The sequence below is a fragment of the Oryzias latipes genome, chromosome 13 (assembly GCF_053564925.1).
Source record: "Oryzias latipes strain Hd-rR chromosome 13, Olatipes_Hd-rR_3.1".
Taxonomy (NCBI): domain Eukaryota; kingdom Metazoa; phylum Chordata; class Actinopteri; order Beloniformes; family Adrianichthyidae; genus Oryzias; species Oryzias latipes.
The window spans coordinates 13805269-13830034 of NC_136249.1; the positions used below are offsets into that span (position 1 = coordinate 13805269).

The 24766-nt window shown below is 43.8% G+C and overlaps 1 protein-coding gene across 2 annotated transcripts; it reads right to left on the bottom strand.

The window, feature by feature from the left end:
- Nucleotides 1-6420: 6420 nt before the first annotated feature.
- Nucleotides 6421-24246, bottom strand: baz1b (bromodomain adjacent to zinc finger domain, 1B). Of its 2 annotated transcripts, XM_020708399.2 has the most exons (22): nucleotides 23460-24246; nucleotides 22170-22286; nucleotides 20360-20504; nucleotides 20072-20264; nucleotides 19877-19998; nucleotides 18742-18939; nucleotides 18476-18658; nucleotides 16215-17520; nucleotides 15923-16072; nucleotides 15673-15811; nucleotides 15409-15572; nucleotides 15048-15162; nucleotides 14867-14965; nucleotides 14534-14711; nucleotides 13221-13406; nucleotides 12950-13097; nucleotides 12479-12610; nucleotides 11417-11564; nucleotides 9788-9903; nucleotides 8746-8885; nucleotides 8556-8662; nucleotides 6421-8442 (listed from the first exon to the last, which is right to left on the bottom strand). In XM_020708399.2, the coding sequence occupies exons 1-22, from the start codon at nucleotides 23576-23578 to the stop codon at nucleotides 7803-7805; spliced, it is 4845 nt and encodes a 1614-aa protein (XP_020564058.1). In that variant the 5' UTR covers nucleotides 23579-24246; the 3' UTR covers nucleotides 6421-7802. The 2 variants fall into 2 exon arrangements, with proteins under 2 accessions (XP_020564058.1, XP_011481101.1); XM_011482799.3 differs by lacking the exon at nucleotides 12479-12610.
- Nucleotides 24247-24766: the final 520 nt, after the last annotated feature.

The window sequence follows — 24766 nt, forward strand, 5'->3', positions numbered from 1 at the left end:
TAAATAGTTCATTTACATTTATCATAATTGTAACAATACCATAAATGCTAATCAGTAGCTGTGGTTACATGGACAAAAGTAATCGGAATAAACGCCTGATCCGAATAAAAATGGGTCATGTAAATACACCGTTCAGAATACCCCGATCAGACTCATTCGGATTAAAATTTCTTTCCGATCGAGATAGGTGGGTTATGCCGATTATGGATCCGATCATGGTACATATTAACAGTTCATTCCGATCGTGGGTCACTACTACGCTGGGTTTTACGTCATGCATAGACGGTGTGGCGCTCCAGAGAAGGCTTTGGAGCGCGAACAGGACCAGCCGCCAGCTCCACCAATGCAAAGCATGTCTCTGAGCAGAGCAGCCGGACTCAACATTTCTTCTTCTACGGTCGTTTCTGGTATTTTAGAGAGTTCTGCACATGTCCAACCGAAATTGTGGCGTATGTAAACATTTGTTACAATAGGATAAAGTTTTTCTGGGCCCATGTACACAGTTCAATTCTAATCCGATCTTTGATCCGATCAAAGATATTTTTCTTATTTTTCTAAAGGGTGAAGTAGCACAGACCAGTAGCACTCACTACGATCATTATGAAGTGCTTTGAGAGAGATATGCTGACCCACATCCAGAGCAGCATTCCAGACACACTAGACCCCCTGCAGTACGCATACCGGCCCAACAGGTCCACCTCAGATGCCATTGCTGCAGCACTGCACACCTCCCTCTCACACCTGGAGAATAAAGACTCCTGCATCAAGATGCTCTTTATCGACTACAGTTCTGCATTCAACACGGTCGTTCCCAACAAGCTCACCCACAAATTTTCCTCCCTTGGAATACACCCCATCATCTGTGACTGGCTCCTGGACGTTTTGACTGGCAGGCCTCAGTTTGTCAAAATAGAGAACGGGGCTTCAGCCAGCATCATCTCTAACATCGGCACACCACAGGGCTGTGTTCTCAGCCTCATCCTCTACACCTTGTTCACCCACGACTGTGTGGCCTCTCATAAGGACAACATCATCCTGAAGTTCGCTGATGACACCGCTGTGATAGGACGCATCACTGGCGGGGACAAAGCAGCCTACAAGAGGGAGGTGGCCAGTCTGGTGACATGGTGTGAGGACAACAACCTCACCCTCAACACAGACAAGACAAAGGAGATGATGGTGGACATGAGGAAGAAGAGGAGGAACCCTCATCAGCCGCTGCTTATCCGGGGTCTGGAAGTGGAGAAAGCGTCAGCGGCTGTAATTCCTGAGGAGGCTGAGAAAGTTCAGCATGTCCCTAAAGATCCTCAGCAACTTCTACAGCTGCATTGTTGAGTCCATCCTGACCAGCTGCATCACAGTGTGGTACAGCAGCTCTGTGGCCATGGACCGCTAACACCTGCAGAGAGTGGTGAAGAATGCGTCCAAGATCACCAGGACTCCTCTTCCCTCGCTGCAGAGCATCTACAAACGCAGGGTCCGCAGGAGAGCTACTTCCATTATCAAGGACCCCACCCACCCGCAACGAGGTCTGTTCACTCTCCTCCCCTCGGGACGGAGGTACAGGAGTGTGAAGTTCAGGACCACCAGACTCAGGAACTCTTTCTTCCCCTCTGCCATCAGACTCCTTAACAGCTGACAGGAGTCTGGAACAACAAACAGCACATTGCACACCCTTGCACATCCTCATTGTTCATTAATGTTTATTATACTATGGTCCGGGTGAATACTCGATTCTGATTGGCTGCTGGGTGTGCATTAAAACCTGATAACCGCAACGGTGAAAAAAGAAGTTCCGGTCACCTAGCTTAAATGTTTCGTATCACTGCTCTGGCTTCTTTGGGTGAACTTACTCTCTGAACTGATGCTTTGTTCAACCCATCGGAAAGATCAGCATATATATATCACCGAATCTTGACTGCAGCGGTGGTGCGGCGCGACGCGGACTGAGAAAAGCTATCAAAATAGGGAAAAAAACAAGAATTAAGGACTAAAAACTGGTTAATATGTGTTGCGTCTTTAAGTGACCATGGTGTGAGCGGGTTAATGGCCTTCGTTATTACTTCATTATTACTTTTTAACGCACTTCGGGTCGGACGGTTCAGGCTTCCACGGCGTCATTAAAAAGTAATAACGCACACTTCGTCGGCCATTAACCCTTACTTATTACTGTTCTTGCACATTTAGAATTTGCACGACATCCTTTTTTTTGCACTGTTGTGTTTTTATTTATGTTATGTGCGAATTTTCAGTTTCCTGTATATATCCTACTCCTATCTTTATTTTGTTTTTATTTTATTTTAACTTAACCTTGGCATTCGGAGCAGACAGCAATGTAAGAATTTCACTTTGCAGGGAAACCCGTTTCTTACTGTCCATATGACAATAAACCCTTTGAATCTTGAATCTTTCAAAGTGAGAATTTGTGGCTCCTGATAGGTCATAGAAAATAAGAAATTGACCTGAATGGCTCTTGCACGATCCAGTCCAAACCAGTCTGGTATTTTGAGTGTTTCCATTATAAAATTGACCCATTAAGTTGAACCAAATCGAACCATTTTTGGGCTCTCGTTGGTTGTAGGTCCATAGAAAAATTGAACAGAGGCTGGATTCCTCTTCGTCCCCTGCAATCTTCTCTCAATTAACATTAAATGACTTGTATATACAAAATACTGCTTCCTGTGCTTTGAATCTTATAAAAAACCTTTGAAACATATTTAATTATGATTTGCAGAAGGTCATAAACCACCAAAGGAATATCATACAGACACAGTTATCTTCAAGTCCTGTTTTATGTGCAGAGTTGGGGTGTTTTTAGAACATTGACAAAGATTTGTGCTCCTTATTTCTGTAATGCTGAAACCCTTTATAAGGTTTTTGACTTCATAAATCTCATTTGATGCACAAAAATACCCTAAATACTTCATAAAAAAATGAAATTTAAGAGAATAAAATCAGACTGCATGAGTAATACCGCTAAATTAATATAAAGGATAAAATGTGCACGCATTCAGACATGCCAGAGGAATGAAAAACAAAAGGTTTGGCCCAATCAGAGTCTGTTCTGTCCTGCAGGTTGGTCACATTTCCCCTCCCGACATAACTGTGCTCTGACCTGAACCAGTCAGAGGTAAATATTTGCAGTGCATGACGTTGGCGCGGTGCACATGTGTGGACGAAGCTCCTGTCAGTTTGTTCTGGGGTCAAGGATCAGCCTGCACATGGCCTCTATTTGCCTGTTCCAGATCCCGCCGCTCCAGAACAATGTGCAGGGCAGCATTAATCAGAATAATAACTGTGTGATACGGCTGAAGCAGTGTCCTGCCTGCCAAACCACACAGCACTGCAGCGGCCTGCTGTGAAAAACACTGCGAATTACACTGATTCATGGCACTGGTTTGTCACGAAACCCTATAACATATCATCAAATGATCTTCCAGTTGTAATACAGCGAGAGAAAAACCCATAACGTTTAACATTTCTGCAGCATCAGGCAAGGAACTGCTGGAATTCATGTGGACACAAACTGACTAGACTCCCGCAGCTCCAAGGAGAATATTTATGAACGCTATTAATAACCTCAATTATTTTTGTGCCGTGGCACGAGAGGAAACTTCATCCAAAACCAAAACAAATGTCACAGCATTCCACTCGTTACTTCTCATAAGGAATTCCTCCACTTTGTGTTTTCCTGATTAAACTTTCCGTGGAGCTGGATCCTGTGCAAACACTGTGACAGCGTGTGTCATTGCTGACCTCAGAGAGGAAGAGAGGCTCCTGTGGTTGGAGGAGCTGAATTAGGGTGACGTGTCGGATTCAGTTATTTTGTTGCGTTTTTAATAAAAAAAATGTTTTTTCTTCTGTTTTAAAGAAGTTCTTAAATGCTGAGTCATAAGAAAACATCACTTTTCAGAAAGTTTAGATGAGGTTCCTCCATGAGTTCCTCCAAAGCAGGCAGGGTTGGTTCAGGTTTAAAGCAACATTTAGATGAGGCAGAGAAACTGGACACCGAAACAAACGGAAACTTCAACTGCAATGAAATTCTCATTATAAGAAACTCTGTTACCTGATTTCCAAGGAGGAGACGATTTTAGAGCTTCTCTTTTATGAATGATGTGAGAATCTGTTGACTCTAAGAGACGATAACATTTTTGCAGCATTAAGAAATGCTTTCAGTAGAGATTTAAGTTTAAAAAGGTTTTTAGCTTAAAAACGTTTTGTTTAAAACAACACTTGTGACAAATTATTGTGATTCCCTTGGAATAATTCCTTGGAACTTTGAGTGCAGATTCATCTGTGTTTTTAGACGTTTTTCTTTTGTTTTGACCTTGCCTTTCCTTTTTTTATATCTATTCATTTTTATGTTGTGCCCACACGTTTGGTCTTTTGCTATAAATCATAAATTGTTTGATCTCAATTTTGTTTGATAAAGAAGCTTTGGCTGGAATTAAAAGCTTGGTATCAAACATTGCCACAAAAACACACAGTTTTTAAGATATAACAATAGCGCAAATTGTAAAGTAGAAAAAAAAAACACCATAAAAGGCACCAGTCTGTCCATCCACCATCCATCCCTTTATATGGAAATTTGTTACATCATGTTAAAAATGAGTGAATCAACTTAAGACGGTGGAAAAATAAGGAGCTTGTTGCATTTTTGCATCTTCAACTAACATTGTTGTCAGCAAAAACGTTTTGAATCACCCAACATATAACGGATACTGTCTTTATATGACAAAAAATGACATTGCAAGCTTTTGGTGTGGATTTCATCAAAGGTTTTGAAAACATCTTTCTTCCAAAACAGTTGAACTTGAACTGTCAGTGATGGGATCAGTGTGGATGAAAGAGCCTGGATCAATTCCTTTTGTGATATTTTCAATTCTTTAGAATCCCGAAAAAAAAAACCTTCCTCTGCATTTCATTGCTGTCATTGAAGGACCTGCTGAGATCATTTCAGGAATCGTCTTGTCAACTCAGGTGAGAATGTTGACGTGCACAAGGCTGGAGATCATTATGTCGCGCTGATTGGGTTAGAATGGCCGACTTGACGTGTTAAAATGAGGGTGATGCTTGAAATCATTGTTCTTCCCTTGTTAACTATGGTGACCTGCAAAGAAACATGTGCAGACATCATTGTGTTGCATAAAAATGGCTTCACAGGCAAGAATATTGTGGTTACCAAGATTCCATCTAAGTCAACAATTTATAAGATCATCAAGAACTGTAACCCTTGTGCTATCTTAGATGACCCCCCCCCTTACATTGACGTGTTCTCCCTACTATGACAAAGGTGGAAAGATTTCATGTAATCCATGGACACCAGTAAAGATCACAAATCATTGGAAAAAAAGGTTCAGCGCACTGTCTAGTGGGTCTAGATGATCCAACTCCCAACGTTAAAGTGCCAAGGATAGCACAAGGGTTAAGGAAAAATGTTCAGTTCTTGTTAAGAGTCTCCTTCCGATTGTTTGGGGCATCTGGAAAAAAGCTTGTCCAGAGAAGAAAGGGTGAAAGCTACCATCCGTCCTGTGTTATGCCAACAATAAAGCCTCCTGAGACCATTCATGTGTGGGGATGCATCTCATCCAAGGGATGTCCAAAAACACAGCTATGAATTTGCATGGTACCGAAACACCCAACAGCAATTTCTTCCAACAACAGTTTGGTGACAAACAATGCCTTTTCCAGCACGATGGAGCACCGTGCCATAAGGCAAAAGTGATAACTAAGTGACTCGGGAACCAAAATTGAAATTTTGGGTCCATGTCCTGGAAACTCCCCAGATATTTATCCCATTCTGGTCAATCCTCAAGAGGCAAGTGGACAAACAAAAACCCACTCATACTGACAAACTCCAAGAAGTCATTGTGAAAGAATGGGTTGCTATCAGTCAGGATTTGGCCCAGACGTTCATGGCCAGTTGAATTGCAGAGGTCCTGAAAAACAAGGGCCAACACTGCAAATACTGATTCTTTGCATAAATGTCATGTAATTGTTGATAAAAGCCTTTGAAACGTATGAAGCGCTTGTAATTATATCTCAGTTCATAACAGAAACAAAGATCTAAAAGCAGTTTAGCAGCAAACTATGTGAAAACTAATATTTGTGTCAAAACATTTGGCCATAACTGTTTAGGTTAGCATCAGCCGTCCTATGGGAAATTCCATTATATGTTTGCATCAAGGTAGCAGACTTTGGTTTACTGCGTTGGGTTGTCGGAAAAGGAAAGGCATAAAAGACCGATTTCTACTTTTATGGATCATTACTGATTTAGAAAGCTTGGATCCATAAATCGATTTGATCAACCCAGCCGTAGACATGACATATCTTTAATTTAGGACTTTTTTAACTGTGTCGTTTGTGGGTTTTTCCAGTTTTTCCACCGACATTTTTCTGCAATAAAACAGAGAGGCTTGCTTTGAATCTGTAGTCTTTATTTGAAAGTTTTTACATGTGAATCCTCCATCCAACCCAAACCCAGCTTTAGACTATAAATATATATATAAAAAAGAAGTGTAAAAGAATTTTGCAGTTCCTCCCAGAACAAAGAAAGCATTTACAGTGGGATCTCACTCGGAGAAGGGCAGTCACCTCAGCTATGTTTAACAGAAATGATTGAACGGGGGATTTGTGGATCAACAACGTAAGTGTAGCGCGTCAGAATTTAAAAACACCAGCGGCCGGGCAGAACCAAGGGTTCTGGATGAGAACGGCACGAATGAAACACATTGGAGCACGGCACAGTCCAGACAGGGGTCGGATCAGTATACACAAATATATGTACATATACACACACACCGCTGGAAAAAAAACTATGTTTACTCAACTTTTCTTGTTTTTTATTTAGTGGGGAAGGGGGGGGTTGCTACCAAGCTGAGCGTCAGAGCCAAACACTCCTGAAAAAACGCCTGTCAGAGCAGACTGAGGATCTGGAAGTGCCAGGACCAGGCCACTCAAAGTGCAACGCTAGGGCGCCACCTGGTGACCGGAGCGGACCACTTGCAAATCCCTCCAAGGAGTTGCGTGGTTTGGCGTGAAAACGTAGGGGGTGATGTTTGAGCTGGAAACGTTTGTGCTGACCGGGAGAGCCGTCTGCTATCAGCCGGATGTGATTCAAGATCCACAAACAAGTCACAACTTTACAATACCAAACAATATGTGCAAAAATATCAAATATTCCCCCCAAAATGCCCTTTTTTTTTTAAACAAACATCACGCTGGCTGATTCCAACACTGTTTACAAAGTTTGTATGCACATCATATTAAAGTGTGGTCCTGCAGTTGCTGGCGTATTGGGTGCACTTCACAGCAGAGGAGTGCAAACAGACGGATGGATCGGTTGAGGTACTGGGGTGTTTTATAGTGACAGGGCACTGCAGAGCAGGAAAGGCTGCACAGCTCTAGGAGCCACAGGCGAGTTTCCTGAAAGATCTTGACACTAAGAGCTGACGTTTAAAATCGCTGACGTCGTTTCAACACGTTTACTCACATTAGAAAAAAGTCTGGTCTGGAAATTAGTAGCACTGCTGTGAAGCAGGAAGGAGGTGAAAAAGGAGAAGTGATGCTCCTGGTGATGCTGCACTACCAGGTGGGGATAAGAGCTATGGGAGCCACTCACTTTTACAAATGTGATGGTGGGGAAATAAGAAACGATCACCAGTATTAAACATTTTACAAATATAAATCCGTTTTTTTTTCTTCCAAAAATGAACTAAAGTTCAGAAAAATTCCCTGTGAGGATGGAGTCCTGCTGGCGGAGGAGGTGGAGGATAGTCGGAGCCGGGTCAGCACCCTGGATTTCAGGAACGTTTTTGTCTCTTGGAATGTCGCGGCCGGCTGGACTGCTCTTCGTCGCTGCTGGCGAGGTCGCCGCGGCCCCCCTGCTGGCGGGCCCTTCGCGTTTCCTGCTCGCCGTCACTATCCTGCTCCCTGTAGTTCTTCCTGCTGGAGGTGGCAGTCGCCCGTTTACTTCTCCTTCTGCTGTCGTCCTCGTCTTCCTCCTCGCTTTCACTTTCCTCCACCTTTTGCCTCCGACTTCTGCTGGCTTTCTTCTTCTTGGACTTCCCGTTCTGCATTTGCTTCTTTGGCTCCTCCTCCTGCGCTTCATCGTCCTCCTCGTCTTCCTCCTCCTCCTCCTCCGATGAAGCAGCGGGTCGGCTGGCGCGTTTGCGGGAACGTCGGCGAAGGTAGCCGAGCCCAGGCAGCAGCTTTTGGAGCAGCTCGGTGAAGGCTTGCTCCGTCTTGACCATGCAGGAGAGCACAGTGCTGCCCTGCTGGTTGTACTCCTCGGCGTTGGAAAAGACCAGCTTCAGGTCCTCCAGGAAGTCCTGCCCGTGGCGGTACGAGCCCTGGCCGAACTTCCCCAGCATGGTCTGGAAGTCCATGGGCTGGGAGATGATGTCCAGGTAGTCCTCGGCCTCATCGGGGGAAACCGGCTCCCTGAAAGCAGAACATTTACAGTCTGGTCACATAAATCATAAAACGAGATGTTTACCTGGTCTGGAGAAAGGGTGTGGGTGTTTGCTCTCACGGGGGTGGCTTGATTTGCTCACCTGAAAGGCCAGCTGTAACGGAACTTCATCAACTTTTTGAGGATTTCCTCACACTTCTCCAGCTCCAGCGCCTGCCTCCTCGGCCCAGTCTGGGAGGTCTGTCGCACCTGCAGACACAGACGTCATGAGTGTGGATGAAGGAGGGACGGATGCCGCTAAGGGTTCTGGGCCTGCGTCTCGGTTTCTGTACCAGCTCGTCGATGTCCGCCGGGCTGCTGGGGACCGTCCTTGGCTTGCTGCTCTGACTGCTGGAGGAGCTCTGCTTCTTGGATTTGCTTTTAGAGCTTTTTTGGCGAGATGATGACTGCTTGTTTTTTTTCCTTGGTCTTACTGCAACCACAAAAACAAAAGAACTGCCTTGATTTGACATGTACAAACAAGAAGTGGGCGTGTCTAGAATACAGAGTATGGACCAGCATCCTGACAGCACTCGTGTGATGCAGCACAGAGGATCATCCTGCCACATACTCTGAGTGAAGCCAGAGGGAGACGCTCCAGCTTCAAAGCAACGTTCAGCTGGGACTGTTGTTAAACCACGACAAGCAGACAATGGAGGCAGAATGAGGAGCCAGGCTGGAACTCGCTGTTAGCATTCCTCCCAGTCCCAAACCAAACAAACCTTGTTCAGAGAGACACCGCAGTTCTGGACAGACGGACTTCAAATGCACCATCAGGTTGATCTCCGTGCTCTAAATCAAACCACGTTTAACTACTTAATCTGGCCCACCAAACTGAGATAAATTACATGGATGATCCTTATTACAGCTTTATTTTCCCTGATATTCTGCTGTTTCTCTAGAAATAGTGCACTACATTGTGTTCAAGTGCAGAAAGTTATTTTGCGTTCATGTGGTGTTGAAAGGTGTGGTTCTTTTTTTTTTTGTTAACGTTAATGAGTGTTTTCTGTGTTGGACGGTCACTTTTCCAAACATTCCAACACCACATGAATGCAGCATTTCTCCAAATTTGCTTTTTTCCCTGATGGACATCAACGTGTTGCTGCAACTGGCACTAAAATGAGAAGAAAAGCCACAGTCTATATATAAAAACATTAAAAAAAAGTTCTGTTTTGAAATAAATACAATATTTTTCAATCAGCATGTTTATGTCCAGATTCCAAGTGATTTCTGTCTCTGATGAGTTGGTGTTACCAGATCTGCTCGGTTCAGTCCTCTTGTCAGATTTTAGAATGAATATCAGAATGACCTGTCAAAAAACATCTTCATACTCACAGCTGTGGCCCATGGCTTTGTAGTAATTGTCTTCCTCTTCATCCTCCTCGTCCTCAGAGTCCTCCTCTTCAGACTCCTCCTCGTTCTCTTCTTCATCGGAGTCTTCATTGTAGTTTCTAAACAGAAGAGTCAAAGTAAACTTTATTTAAACAGCACAGATCACCAAAGTGAAACATGCAGAGTGAATCAAAATGAATCAAAAACGAAAACAAATATTAAGCAAACACATTCCCCCCCTGCTGGCTGTGCTGTATAGCTGGTCTGTGATTGTGATTTATGTTTTTATATCTCTACAAGCCTCTTGGAAAGGTCCTGTTTGCGAGTGAAAACTGGATTCTAAACATGTGGACCTGGATAAATAAAGGTTCTACTGCTACTTATTCCAACGGACTAAACACACTTGATCCAGGTAATCGGCAGCAAGAAGTGCTGGGAGATCTGGAATACAGGCGGTGTGTTTGATCCTGAGGACCAGGACCAGGACCAGGACCAGGACCAGGACCAGGACCAGGACCAGGACCAGGACCAGGACTTTACGGCTGTGGCTGCATTGGTTTCCTTTTCCTTCTGTGTTGTGTGTGCTTTATTCCTTTGTCAGAGTGGAACCTCGCTGTTTTGTGTGTGTCTCTGTGTGTTGATGGACTTGGGGTGTGGTGCTGGACAGGTGTGGTGCTGGACAGGTGTGGTGCTGGACAGGTGTGGTGCTGGACAGGTGTGGTGCTGGACAGGTGTGGTGCTGGACAGGTGTGGTGCTGGACAGGTGTGCCTGCCGATGCAGGGCAGATGCAGACAGCCTTCAAATCACCATGTGAACCATGAGTCCTGGAGAATGGCCTTCTGCTAAGCTCTCTTCTCACCTTTGGGAGACTTTTAAAGACCAACTCCAATGAAAATAATGTTTCTGGGGATTTTAACATGTTCTTGTGGGATTTTTTTTGATGATGGAGGACTTTGATAAAGAAAATTAATCCTTAAAATTGCATTTCTGAACATTTTTTTTAATTCAAATTCTTGTGAATCAGGAGGAAACAAAAAAGTGTTACACTAAACCAATAAACCCCTGGACTTAGAAAAGGCATAAACAAGAGTACAAACCGACACTTGACTCTTCCTGATCTTATCGGGTTCAGTAGTTCTTAAAGGAGCTGTTTCCTCATTTTGTTGAATAATGAATTTGATCTTGTTGTTTCAGAGCTTTTTGCCATTAAAAAAATGCCGACAATCGCGTGGATGCTTGTTTTAAAACATCCAAAAACTTCCCAGGGTTTTTATGTAGGGAGGATAGTTTAGCTTTGTTGCCTTCATTAAAAACAGAGGAAGAAACATGCAGATAAACCCTAAGTACACGCGCTTTTAAATTCCCAGAAAGCAGTTCTAAACATCTGCACGCTGGAACCTTAGAGAATTACTTGCTCTTGGAAATAACCTGTAAATGTCCTTTTCTAATATTTAGATTAATCGTAGCAAACGTTTTCAAAGCCAGTTTGTTTAGACCCGAGGTAACGTTGCTGTAGAACGTGGATTTGGTTTCCGTTTTTCCAAAACAGACACAGCTCCACAGCGGCTTCTTCCCCATTATAGTTTTAAAGGTACAATGAGCAGAGGACGTGACATGGAGGGCGGGGTTACCTTAAGCGTGAGCCTCGTCTGGCAACAGTGGGCTGGCAGGCAGGACAGAGCCACTCCCCAGTGGGGATGCGGTAGAGGGCCGGTCGCAGGCAGAACAGATGGAAGGCCTTGTTGCACTCATCACAGAGGATCAGCTTCTCATCGTCGCCTTGAAGAGATCAAGACAACCGTTAGGGCAGAGTAACACAATTCAGTCCCCGCACCTGTTTGAACAAGTTCCACCATTTACGTCAGTCTAACCGATCAGACGTGACGCCATATGGCAATTTCAACATCCACACTTATTGAGAGGGATAACGTCTCTAAATGAGGCCAAAAAGCACAGCTGAAGGTTCTGATAAGACAGTTTGTGTGGAGAAGAACTATTTTGTTTTCCTAATAATTTAGAGGATTAACTAAAGACGCTAATAAACAAGAACTTATCATGCATATGAATTTACCAACCGCACACGTACGTTTACTAATCATACGTGTGAATTTATCAATTTTGTACGTGAATTTAAAACAATACATGTGGATTTAACAACTGCACATGAAAATGTACCAACAGGGAGTTTAAATTTACCATATGTGTACATTTTGCGCGTGTGCAATTTTCAACCGTGTGTGACTTCACAGCATGTCTAACTTTACATGTGTGTTAATATACAGTGCATATGGATTTACCAATCACTGCTGCTTTAATATAATTGTTTGAGTTTTAGAGATGCTTCAACATGAATAACTTTAGTTTTAATTTGAGATAAATTCCTCAATTTAATAAGAATTCCATCAATCTGGCTCACTTCTTGAGGATTACATAAAGTGCACTTCCATAAACTAGGAGTTAAATGTGTGCGTCCTCCTGCAGCCTTTATCAAACTTTCAAACTTATTATTGAAAAATAGCAGATCTTGTTTTAGCATCTTTCTAGAAAAACAGTCAAACTGAAGAATCCTATAATGGCAGCAGAATCCTGGAGGGTCTGATGCTTTACAGCAGGTTTTACCTGATCCTCACGTTTCACACATCCTCATCATCATTCTCAGATAGAACCTCAAGCTTGCGTCAGATCTGGTTCACCTGTGGGCCGCCGCAGCGCTCGCCTCTGAACGTAGACCTGCCTGACACAACTAGTCTGATCTGCTCTGTGCTTCCTGCTGCCCTGTCTGGATCTGGTCTCCCTCAACTTCAGCGCAGCGTTCAGCCTGAGCACTGGACAGGAGAAACGTGGGGTGATGGACCTCTGCTCACACAAATCTGACTTCACCTTTCAAACAGTACAATTGGGAATCATTTGCAGAGAAAAAGTTCCACAGAAATATTGAAAATGTCTTTTATAACAAACACAATCTTTTTTAAGGGCGCTGTCTTGAAGTTGAGTCACAAGGACTGGACAAAAACCTTCCTTTTGCCGCTCAGGAGCTGCTATGTCTCCAGCCTTCACAGACTCTAAAGGGTGTTTTGGGAGTTCTGTCATTCCTCAGCTGAAACTTAAAAAGATGAACTTTTTTTCCCTCAGATGTTCGTACAGACGTCAAAGTGTCTCCTTACCTTTCCTGCGACACACTTTGCAGCGAGCGTTTTCCGCAGACATGTCCCACTTTATGCAGGCGTCCAGCATTCCCAGCAGCACGTGCATGCGGGAAAAGGTCTGCGCCTCCCTGATGGCCGTCTTCCACTTCTCCACCGCCGTAGCCACCTAGGAAACGAGTCCAGCCACACTCAGCTCAAGGGACGGCCTCAAAGCGCTCGACATTTACCGACTGTAGCTAGACGTCCACTCTTATAAGAAAGAGGCGGGTTTGTTAGCTGGATTCCGTACCCTGGCCTCCTCTGCCAGCCTTTTCTCCTCATCCACCTCCTCTGCTTTGCTGCTGTCCTCTCCGCCTTGCTTTTTCTTCTTCTTCTGCTTCGGGGCCATGAAGCCCTGCAGGAACTTTTTGATGACACAGGCCTGGAGAGTGATGATGGACTCCCCAAAGTTTTTCAAGCTGTCCATTTCTTTTAGCTGTGAGCAGAAATGAAAACAGAAATGTAAAAACTGACAACAAGAGAGTCAAGACTTGAGAGAGAGAAAAATTCATTTTGAAATGTGTGTTTGCATTAAGTCCAAAAAAGAGAAACAGGTTGATACAGACAAAGAATAATCCAACATCTGAAATATTTCTCATCAATTTTTTTTTCTAATTTCATAGCCGGACCATCGACAGTATCTTACAACTGGACCGGTGTGTTTCTGGACACAGAAAAAGGTTGGATTCTTGCTCAAATCAAGTGAAGTTAATTCAGTCGTCATTTTTATCGTTTGACGTGTGGATGCTGCCATGCTGGAGGCAGAAAACGCCAGTAAGCAGAAGTGTTGAGTATCTTTCCCTCTCACATGAGTCAATGTGCATCTCAATACATGTTCCAAACCTAAACCTAAACAGATTCAGTCTAGATATTATCATTCATTTGGCATTTAAAACTATGAATGAAAATGCTTTTTTAACACAGACAATATTTCTTACTGGAACAAAATCTCTTCAAACATCAAAAACCTGTCATTTTTAGTCCTTTAGACTGTTTTCTTCTTTGTGGCTTAATAAATAAAAGTGCGCCATATTCATTTATTTGGGCATTTTTTGAAGTGCTGTGAAAAAAAAAGGTTATCGTATGTTTAGTGTGCACAGCTAGAGCTCCAGAGATTACTGCCAACAATATTTGCTATCTTGATGTATATCTGATCTGCCTTTTTTAATCCGACGGGCCGGTGTTGAACCGGTTATTTTGACTGAGAAAGTGTCCCAGCTGCTCTGTGGGTGGGTATAACTGTGGCCCCTCCCTCCTCGGCTAAGTGTCAATATTAAGAGGCCTTCAAGTGACTTGCAAGAAAGTTTCTTTGTGGACCCCCCTGATCAGTACTGAGTGAGCACGTCTGCAGCAAGGACTCTGCCAATGACAGATCAGCTGTCCTTAGAAACACAGAATCTGTCAATTGTGGACATGGGGGCCAGCAGGCATCCCCTACTTGAATAACGTGGACTACAGGAAGATTTATCATGAACAAAACGAGGATTGTCAAGAACATGAAGAAAAAATTAAGAAAAGGAAAAGCTCTCGTATGCAGGCAAGTTTAGCATCAGGGGGACTCACCTCCTCCTCAATATCAGCGTTTTTATCCAGGTATCCCAGACCCCCCTTCTGCAGTCTGGAGGCGATTTCCTGAATGTCACTGCGCATATATTTCAGCAGCTCCTCGTAACCATCACAGGTCCTCAGGCCCAGTTTGCTCTTCCGGGTCAAATGGATGGAGTGCAAAATGTCCTGGTACCTGAAACAGGAGACCCTCTGCTTTATAATCTGCTTTGGCCAAACCAGATCTGCTGAGTCACAGCCTGACTGGCGTTGGCTCATGCTGCATCATAAAGTCTTCAGTATGTCGAGCTGTAAGAACGGATGCTCGTAAGGATACTTCATCTAATTCACCTGCTTTGGATCTTTGCTTTGAGCGCGCTCTCTCTGACCCCCTGGGGATGAAGACTTTCCACCAGCTCCTCCAGCTCTGCGGGGCTATCGACGACGAACCTGGACTCAGGGGTAGAAAGCCCGAATGTGAGGAAGAGGGAGTTCAGTCCAAACAAACGCATCATCTGGAGGATCTTCTTACCAGAGGTTCTGTCCCTGCTTGGGGGTGGTGGTTTCAATACAGACGTCTAGTGGAGCCTCCTGCTGGACACCTTCCATAACTGCACCGTCAATGCTTCCGTCATCTTTTTCAGCTCCTACAGCAAACATTTACTCAGCATTTATACAACCATTCTCATATTTAAAATATCAGTTAAAGAACACATCTGGAGTAGTAAAAAACATTCAGAGCTTAAATCAAAGACTTTAAATCTTTGATTAAATCCTGATTGCTCGGTTTCTCTAGGATTTGTTTGTACGATGGTCTTTCAACAGGTTTGTTGATAATAGGGCTTTGCTTAATAATGCGTTTGCTTCAAAAGAACAATAACTTTCTCACACACCCTGTGAATCAGGAGCAGAGGTTGATTCCCCATCCTCCTCTTCCTCCACCTCTGGCTCTGCTGCCCTCTCCTCAGGTGGAGGGGTGAAGCTATAGTCGATGCTTTCGTGCACCCACCCTTTCTCGATGTACAAACCAGGGACCACGTCAGAGAAGAGCCAGTACCTTTACAAAGAGACAACAGGGGGGCCGTTAGGAGCGTCTGGGGACATCATGATAAATGCCGAGGATCAGAAGTCCACTCAGACTCAGTCCACTACCCCACCTGTTGTGGTTTCTGTCAGTGCCCAGGGGAGTCCTCCGCATCACCAGCCTGGCTTTCGTGATCCCTTCCTGAAAGGCCCTCTCTGCTGAAGCCTTCTGCTTACGCATCCGCTCCTCCTCCGCCTCCTTCTCCATCCGCTCTGGAGGGAAAACAACTTTTAGCAGCTGCAGATTTCACAAAATGAACAAATGTGCGTCGCATGTTTTCCATATTTCACCTCCTCACATGAAACTCACACACGTGTATTTACCTTTGTTCTGTCGGTCCAGCTCCTCTTTTTCTTTCTTGGCCTGCATGGCCATCAGTCTCCGGCTCTTCACTAAGCTGATCAAATCCTCCGGCTCCACCTTAACTTCCTTCTTGATCTCTTTTTTGATGTTCCCTTCTTTTTTCTTTTCACCTTTAATGCATGCAGATAAGAAAAACATCGTTTAAGAACATGTGGAGAAAATAACCCCAAAGAATGATAGAGACGTTGTGAAGTTGAGCCACAGTGTTTAAAGGAAGAAGATTTTTGTTTTCAAACAGAGCCAGACGCTTACCTTTGCTCTCCATCTCCTTTCGCTTCTTCTTCTCCTCCTTCTTGCGGTCGTTGACCTCCTTAAGCATGGCCAGACGCTCCTTCCACAGCTCGGCGGATCGTTGCTGCATCGCATCGACGTGGTCTTCCACAGAGTACGTCATTAGGATGCGGTGGCACAGCGCCACCAGCAGGTTGACCTTGTCCTCCGGGCTCAGCTCAAACACCTCAGACGTTTCGAGCTTCTCTAGGAACTCGCTTGTCACCACGTCGTCAAAGCCCCCCAAGGCTCCCGAGTCCTCCGACCCCTGGGCGCTCTCCTCGCCGTGGGCGTCGCACGGGCGCAGGCACAGCCGAGCCAGCTCTGACGCAGAGTGCATGGTTAGGGGGATCTCAGATAGGGGCATGTCCAGCTCGCTGTAGCCTTCCGCCAGCTCGTCCTGCAGCAGCGTCTGGAGCAGCACCACCAGCACCCGGTTCAAGTAGAGGAAGCCCGACCGATCTCCTGCCAGAGCCTCCATCAGGGCCATAGCTGTGATGGGATACTGGTCGTTCGGCATCAGCAGGCCAGCATAGCAGTGAAGGAAGTCCACAACCATTGCAACACTGCCAAAGAGCGTGTTGGGCAGCCCTTCAGGTATGTCCACCAGCTTAAATGCTGGAAGGGTCTTGCCACCTTCTATCTCCTGGTCTTCGTATCTTCGAGACTGTTCTCGGCGAACAAGCATCTCCTTTTCCCGTCTCTCCTTGGCCTTTTCGCGTAACTTCTCTTTGAGTTCTGCGCGTTTCTTTTGGATCTCCTCCTTCTTTTCTTCTTCACTCATGGCTGCCCATCGTTTCTTCTGCTCCAGCAGCTCCCACCGTTTCTGGACCAGCTCCTTAAGCTCCTCGGGCAGCCGGTCGCGGTCATCTGGGGTCAAGGCCTTTGCAGCTTTGGTGAGGAGGTAAGAAAGCGAGTTCTTCTTGTCCTCTTTGTCTTTGTTTTCCTTATAGTAACGCAGAAGGTGCAGAGCCATGGGGTGCAGGGGCTTCCCCAGTTTGGGTGTACCTATGCTGGAACTACGGGCTCTCTTCTTGGGACTCCCTGACGGCGTTCCTTTAGCCAAATGAAGCAGGGTCATCTGCTTCATCTTTGGGGTCTTAGTACCAGCTTTGCCCTCTTTTTTAGAGACATGAAGTTTCTTATCTCCGTTCTTTCCGCTTTTCTTGCCTTCCTTCTTGTCCGTGCTCTTCTTGCCAGATTTTGGAGTGGAGGGAGCCGAGCCTTTTTCTTCCCCTTTCGTCCCAGAGTTCTTCACTTTGAGTGGGGAACCGTTCATTTTGATTTTCTGAAACACAGATAGGAGAAGCCACGATGCACACACATGGCATTAAATTATACGTCCTCCATGTTGGTTAGTAGGAATGTATAAATCCGATCACGCGATTGGAAAACGGGCCGGATCACAAAGATTTAGACTCGATCTGAATTAAATGCTTAGTCCTGATCAGGCATCTGATATTTATTTTATTCCTTTTTTGATCAGGGCTATATATTTCAAAGTCGTTCTTACAGATAAATACATCAGTAGAAGTCTGTTTATCATGAACATATCACAACATTTGATTGCCGTAAAGCACTAGTTAGAGCAGGAAGCGCTCAAAAACTGTCCAGTACATTTTGTGATGAACCGGACAGATCTGGACTTACAGCTTTTATTAAATGCCTAAAACTGACAGAAAATGTCTCTATTGGTTTGTCTCAACTCAAACAATGACCCAGACAAACATTTTTAACAGAAAAAAACGGGTTTCTGTTTCGTTTGAATGAGAATGACTCTCTCCGTGGTGCTGACACAGAGACAGCAGGGAGGCTGCTAAGGGACCGTGTACAAAGTGCAAGCTCCGGGAAAAGGTGATAATAGAAAGAAAAAAATCCAGAATCTCCCCAAAAAACTCCAACTAATAAAGGATTACATTGATATGATCTAGCCATGAATACTCTTTATCATATTCATGTAAGGATTTCCGAATTTGTAATATCTAAGAATTTCTAATGGAAATATGAATCACGTGATCAAAAGTGTTCAATAGTTCTGAAGATACTAAAGCTACAGTCTTTCTCCATATAACTAATTATTAGCTGATATAGTAACACTATTCTTAATTGATTGAACCTGAATCTGTTTCTTAAATTTGTTCGTTTTTTAAAATGTATTAAACAAGTGTAAGATGTGCTGCCAGATATTTAAAATCAAACGACCCCTAGTTATGAGGTTAAGAGAAACAAATCAATCGACCAACCTGCATGTGGCCCCAGATGGTGGGACTCAGTGGCATGCCCAAAGAATCCTTCTTATTCTTTTTCTTCTCCCCCTTCTCATTTCCAGAATCTTCTCCTGAAGCGTCGCTCTTCAGTTTCTTACTTGCTTTACCTTCTGAGGACCCCAATCTCTTTCGCTTTGTGGAGGGATTCTCAGCCAAAAACTTTAGGGAAAGATGCAAACCAAAGATTTAATGCGATTTAAATGACACCGTGTGCATATAAACATGTTAAGCACTTGTGTTACCTTGTGTGGATCGAGGAGAAAGTCACTGAATTTACTAGGAAGGTTGAACTTTTTCACAAGCTCATCCTCAACTACCCACGGAGCACTTTCTCCTTTGCCCAGCCTAAGAGCATTGTGCCTGATGAAGTAGCGCATGATCTCCTTGGTTGGAGGACGCTCTGTTCTAAAGAGGCTGTCAGCTGGGACGTCACAGATCACCTGCAATTCAAATGAATTGAAGAGTTTAGTCTCAAAAAAAGAAATGCCACAAAGAAAGACTCCCCCGGCCCATAGGCAAGGCTTGAGAAGCACGTGCATCAAGACGACATTGCTGCATGGGTGGGCTTAGATCCCTCGGAGTGGACTGCCGACCTGTGGCAGAATGGCTAGCTCAGACAATGAACTCTCCTGTGGAACAGGTGTCCTCTGCCAGGGACTCTGCATGCAGCTAGGCCGGCAGGGGCTCTTCACAGCGAACACATCAGCCGCTCCGTGTAATTAAACACACATGTGCAGTGACATATGCCTCATGGGATGTTGGATTGGCCGCTCTGCATGTCAATCGAGTGATGTACTTCCACTTTGAGGAAGGCAATTTTTTTCTTTAAATATATCTTTCTCGTTGTTTATTCCTTTTTGATGGCCAGCAATCTACCCACATATCAATCGCACTCGATCGCTGATTGTGATGGAATTTTGGGCCCCCGTGCTCTAGCGGTTAGGAAGGTGTGTGAACTTTGATGACCACAAACAAGTGCCACACACACAGGGTCTGCATGTGATACACAAGTGCATGCAGGATGTCCACCCAAACTACACTCTCACTCTGAATGTCCAATTTCCTCATGTCCAACAATCAGGGTGTTAGCATTAGCGCTAACGGGCTTCTTGTGCAGTCCAGAGGATTTGGGGGGGGAGGGGGGGGGGCTGTACAATGGTCCTACATTTCACCTATATCACTCTCACTTACCGAGAGAACACCTTAAGTGTTCACTATAAATTGTCGCCAGTAGAAAAAATGTGCATGACCAAGCGGTCTCCGACCTTGATTTTCTGTGCGGGCCACCTCCAGGTTAGACTATTTGTGACTAAGGCATAAACAAATGCAACAAAAGCTATTGTCCATCTAAAACCTGAATAATAATGGTTCACACACCTTGTCCTCATTGATGAGCTTCACGTCGTATTTATGAGGCAGGAACTTTGGCATCACCCACTTCTTCTTCTCTTCTTTCAGGGCAGTGGTAAGTTTCCGTGGGGACCGTCGTGCTCGATCACCTGAAACATTAGCTGCTGTTAGCCACATGCAGACGGGATCAGTGTCACAAATATGACAAATCCTAGCATTTACTCAGACTCTCTCTTCTGCTTTCCGCCTCGCGTGGCGGCGCCTCTTTCCTCTGGTTCTCCTGGCTGGCGTTCTCTTTGTCGCTGGACGGTGAGTCACAAGCACCTTCAAGCTTCTTCTCTGCCGGCTCTCCTTCAAGGTTTTCCAACGGGTGAATCTTCACCACCTTTACCCGCAAACTTTTGTCCTTCCCCACCTAAAGTGGAAACGGCCAGTGAAAGTCACCTCACGGCATTACAGGATGCTGACCATCTTTGACGAGATCGCACATTTAACAGAAATCAGACCTACAAGAAAGTCACACTCTTCGTCCACTGCGTATTTGGTGAGGACCTCCAGCCACGACATCTCAACCAGCTTATCCAAAGACACCGTGTTGTGGTGGACCATCTCCAGGACTGGCTTCTCAAACCACTGGGGATACTCTTCTTGGAGCCTGCACAAAAGAGCACGATAAAAGAAAAGATGAAGCAAATGATGAATAGATTGATTCCATATTATTTTTCCACCAGACTGTACTTCTGAATTACTACAAAAAGACATAAAAATAGTTCTGCTGCTTTTGAATCCAGAGTGGTACTAGATAATAAGATGAAAACAATCAGTAGTGGGTTTGAAATCTCAAGATAAAATGTAAAAGTTAATAATCCAGAATGGCTTTGGCATTGTGCTGTGCTGTTAATTGTGATTCATTCATTATTTACAGACAAATTGGAGCTTTATAAATGTTTTAATTACGTTAATCTAATTTTTAATCTATAACTTTATCTCTTATGTAACGAATGCTTGTCAAGGCGTGTTTGTTATCAGGAATACAATATTGACACTGATTGCATCGACAGTTGTTTCTCCTAAGTCCACTCTTTTTTGCTAATGCACGCCTCATTATCCTGCTTATAGCATGGTCACTTTCAAAAAAATATATATCAGTTAGTACTTTCTTCTTATTGTTTTGTTTTTTTTTTAGGTGTAAATCCTTTTTCCACAAAAAAGCAGAATTTATGATATACCGTGCGATGCGTTGTCATGGTAATAGACACAGACCTGCACTGACCTTGCTTTGCCACATTGGACGAAAGTGGTATATATGATGAACGCTATATGTGAAACAAAGCAGCATTTCAGAGGGAAAGTTCATCTCTTCCCGCTTGTTTTTCTCATGCCACAACTAAAGAAACAAAGTCTAAATTGTTTGATTGCTCTGCTGTCACCTCCTCGTCTCTCATCTCTTCCCCTCTTCTCTTTTGCTGCATCCCAATCTTCAAAGTTATCAAATTCACCAAACGGGTGCAAGGAAACCACAAAATCACTCGTCTTTCCCTGCTGGCGCAATAAACTGTGGAATAAGCAACGTCTACATGCGTCTTGTGGTATTAATTAGACGTTGTGTGGTGAAGATTTTTGGGATTGTTCAGAAAAGTGTTCCTACTGTTTATTGATGTGTTAAATTAGAGCAGTCTGGACCGAATGTTTTGGTTTTTTCTCTATTGTTTGAGTTAAAAAAAACAATCCTGGTGACATAAAAGCAAAGGTTTGAAGTCTGTTATCATAAAAGATTTCAGAAAGCCATTTTTTATTCACCTCAAACTGAGGCTTTTTGGCAGCAATTATCTGAGAACAAAATTAGATAATTTTTATTAACTAATTACAGACAAAATAAATTACCGGTACTCAAAAAAACAAATGACACGACCTTTTACTTTAAGTGAATGCGCATCGCTTGCAGTGACATCCAAGCGGAGGAATAAAGTCAAAGGTTGCTACAAGTTAGACCTCGGTTTCTCAATACCAGGATACAGGAACTACCATCAAACTATTGCAGAAACGAGTGATGACTCACTCATCTGTCAAGGGAGGTGTAGCAGGCTTTTGAACTGCCACAAAGCCAGATCTTTCAGGGAAAGTCTCTTCTTTGACATGCTTTTATCAGAGATAATTCCCAGAGTGAGTAAAAATATGACTTGACATTTCTTTGTCAAATGCAAAGCCATCTTTTAAAAAAAAAAATACTTTCTCCATCTAAGTACAGGCTGTTTTACAAACTTGATAGACCGGGGGAAAAACAATAAACCAAGGTTTCGGCGGTGGTTCTGATACTAACAGTTCTGTGACTTCTTGCTCCTCCTCCCACGCCTCCTTGTGCGTGAGCTGCAGGCTTCCTGTGCTCTTGCATGTCCAGATGCGCTCGCCATACTTCTGCAATCGGGCTTCGTACTCTCTGTGCACACTTGGTCAAGGCAATTAGGATTTACAGTTCCACTTTTAGAGCAAAACAAACATGAAGAGTGAAATAAACATACAAAATTAATTAATTAACCAGTTAAACAGGAAAAAATTAATAGGCAAAAGCATAAAACAATGAATCTTTGCTGACAGAATTCACCCTAAACGTCAGTTTATCTTTTTATTTTATCTAAAGTTAGATTTTAGGATGAATAGATGCTTCAACGAGTTTCAGAATAATGCATAAGAACCCAGCATAATCCCATTATATCATTGGATTAAGGTGACATTTAAAAAAAAAACTGTTCTATCTATGGGACCACATTTTGTCAGGTGTAGTTAAAGGAGCCGCTCAAAAGTCCCCTTCACGGTGTTATCAGGAGAAGACCAGTGAGGTTCGCTGAACACCTTAGTTGTTAACATCAAACACTTTCGAGATTTTCCCCCAAACGAAAGCGAAATATAATGAGCTTTAAGACATTTCGACAATAAAAATCTGCCTCCGTTCACTCAGAGCGTCCGATTAACCTTGCTAGCTTTAGCGGACCAAATAATACACAGTCTAATCATGACCCAACAGGCAAAACAAGCAGTTACACAACAACTGCACTTGGCCTACTTGATTCAAAATAAACCTAAAAATATATATATTTTTTTAAAATACTTACAACTAATGCGTACTAGGCTAAGCAGGAGCTTAAGATGTTTGTGCTCACAGCAACGGCTAGCAGCGGTGACATAATGGGACACCTACCGTTAGCATGCCAGCCGCGTTAGCATCGATGACAGAAAGCTATCCAATTTAAAAGCAAAACCATGATTTTCACAAATGTTTATAGATTAGTCTATGTGTGTGTGAATAAAACTATTAAATGCGACAAGTAGCATCCTATTAACTATAATTTTTGGTTTAAATAAACTGTTAACTACTAGCTAAAACGTGACTTTTAGCACCACTGTTAGCTCGTCCCCCAGTGTTAACTCTACATGCGGTGAAACATTTAGGGGGGAAAAAGTCAGCGTGAGTCAAAATCTTTAACTACATAAACGTCTCTTAGAGCACGAATTTGTCACTTTTAGGACAGACGATTTATTAAAACTATTACTTTGAAATAACCCCTGGCTCGCTAAGGCTGTCCCAAAACAGCATCACGGTGAAGCAGGATACTCTTTGTTCCTGAAGGCCTCCTTGGTGTGCTCGATGATGTAGACCTCGTCTCCCGGGCCTGGAGCCTCGGCTAAAGGCTTAGCCAGTGGGTACGGTTTCCGGCCCAAAAGCGGTGCCATAGGAAATCCAGAGGTGGCAGGGTTGCCGGAGGTGTAACTGTATTTCCCAGCAACAATTTACGAATGTCGGGTTCGCCGATGTGTCCTTATCATGTATCCGAGAGCGCGTAGGGTCTATTCCGAGCGATGAAGCCTTTCACGTTACCGCCGGCAGGCCCGGCTCTCACTGTGCAGCAGCTAGCCGATCAGCTAACAGGCTGGACTGCTATCTCGTTACAAAACAATAACAGTGCACTTCTCAGCTCCGGCCTCATCGCACCATTATAGGACTTCCCTCACCACGACGGGTTGCTGGTTCAAATTCAATGTCTTAATATGTAATAAACCCGGAGTTACCCCTCTTGACAGTTTATAAACTTTCAGCTCCACGAATCGAAAACAAACTCGCGGCAACAGTCGAGGTAGCTGTACGACGGTAAAGTGTTATGAAATAGAAGCTTCTCGGTTCTTTAAAAGTGACCTTGTTGCTTAACGATCAGACTTTCCAAACATACGAGTTCCGAATCAGCAAGTGTTACGCGAAAGTAACCTGAATCAAACAAGAGGTTAATTCCTTGTCGAAATGGCGGGAGTTTCTAGTCCACCGGCACAGTTGTGTAAAACCTCAGCACCCCGTTTCCCCGGCAGCAAGCGGCGCCTCAGTTATTCCCCGCCCACTCTCGACTCCTATTGGTCCTCCCAGTGTAGCGGCCTTGTTGAATTACTTTAGCGGTCTGCGATTGGTCGAAACAACCTGTCTATTATAAGAGTCGGGAAGCCACTTAAAAATAAACCGTTTTTTTTCCCAAGGAGCAATAATAAATTGTTATTCTTTTTATTATTATTTTTTATCGAAGGCACTTTGCTTTTAGGAGAAACAAAATTAATTTAGTTTGAAACAAATCAAGAAATAAAAAAACAACTTTTTTTCCCCCCAAGTTTTACACAAAATGGTTTTTACAGTGAACTGAAAAGAACGTATCCACTGCAGCCTAGGGTGTGCCTCTTTTTTATAGCCTTGTTAAAAAAATAAAAAATAAAATAAAATCTGGGTTGTGATCACATACAGTTAGATAATTTGGCTCACCAAGCGTTGTTGTCTTTGGCAGCCCCTGACGGTGAGACAGGATTGTACAGCAAAAACACCAAATTTCACCAAGGATTTCAAGAATTTCATTACACTGACTGGATAATAGACTGGATAAACCC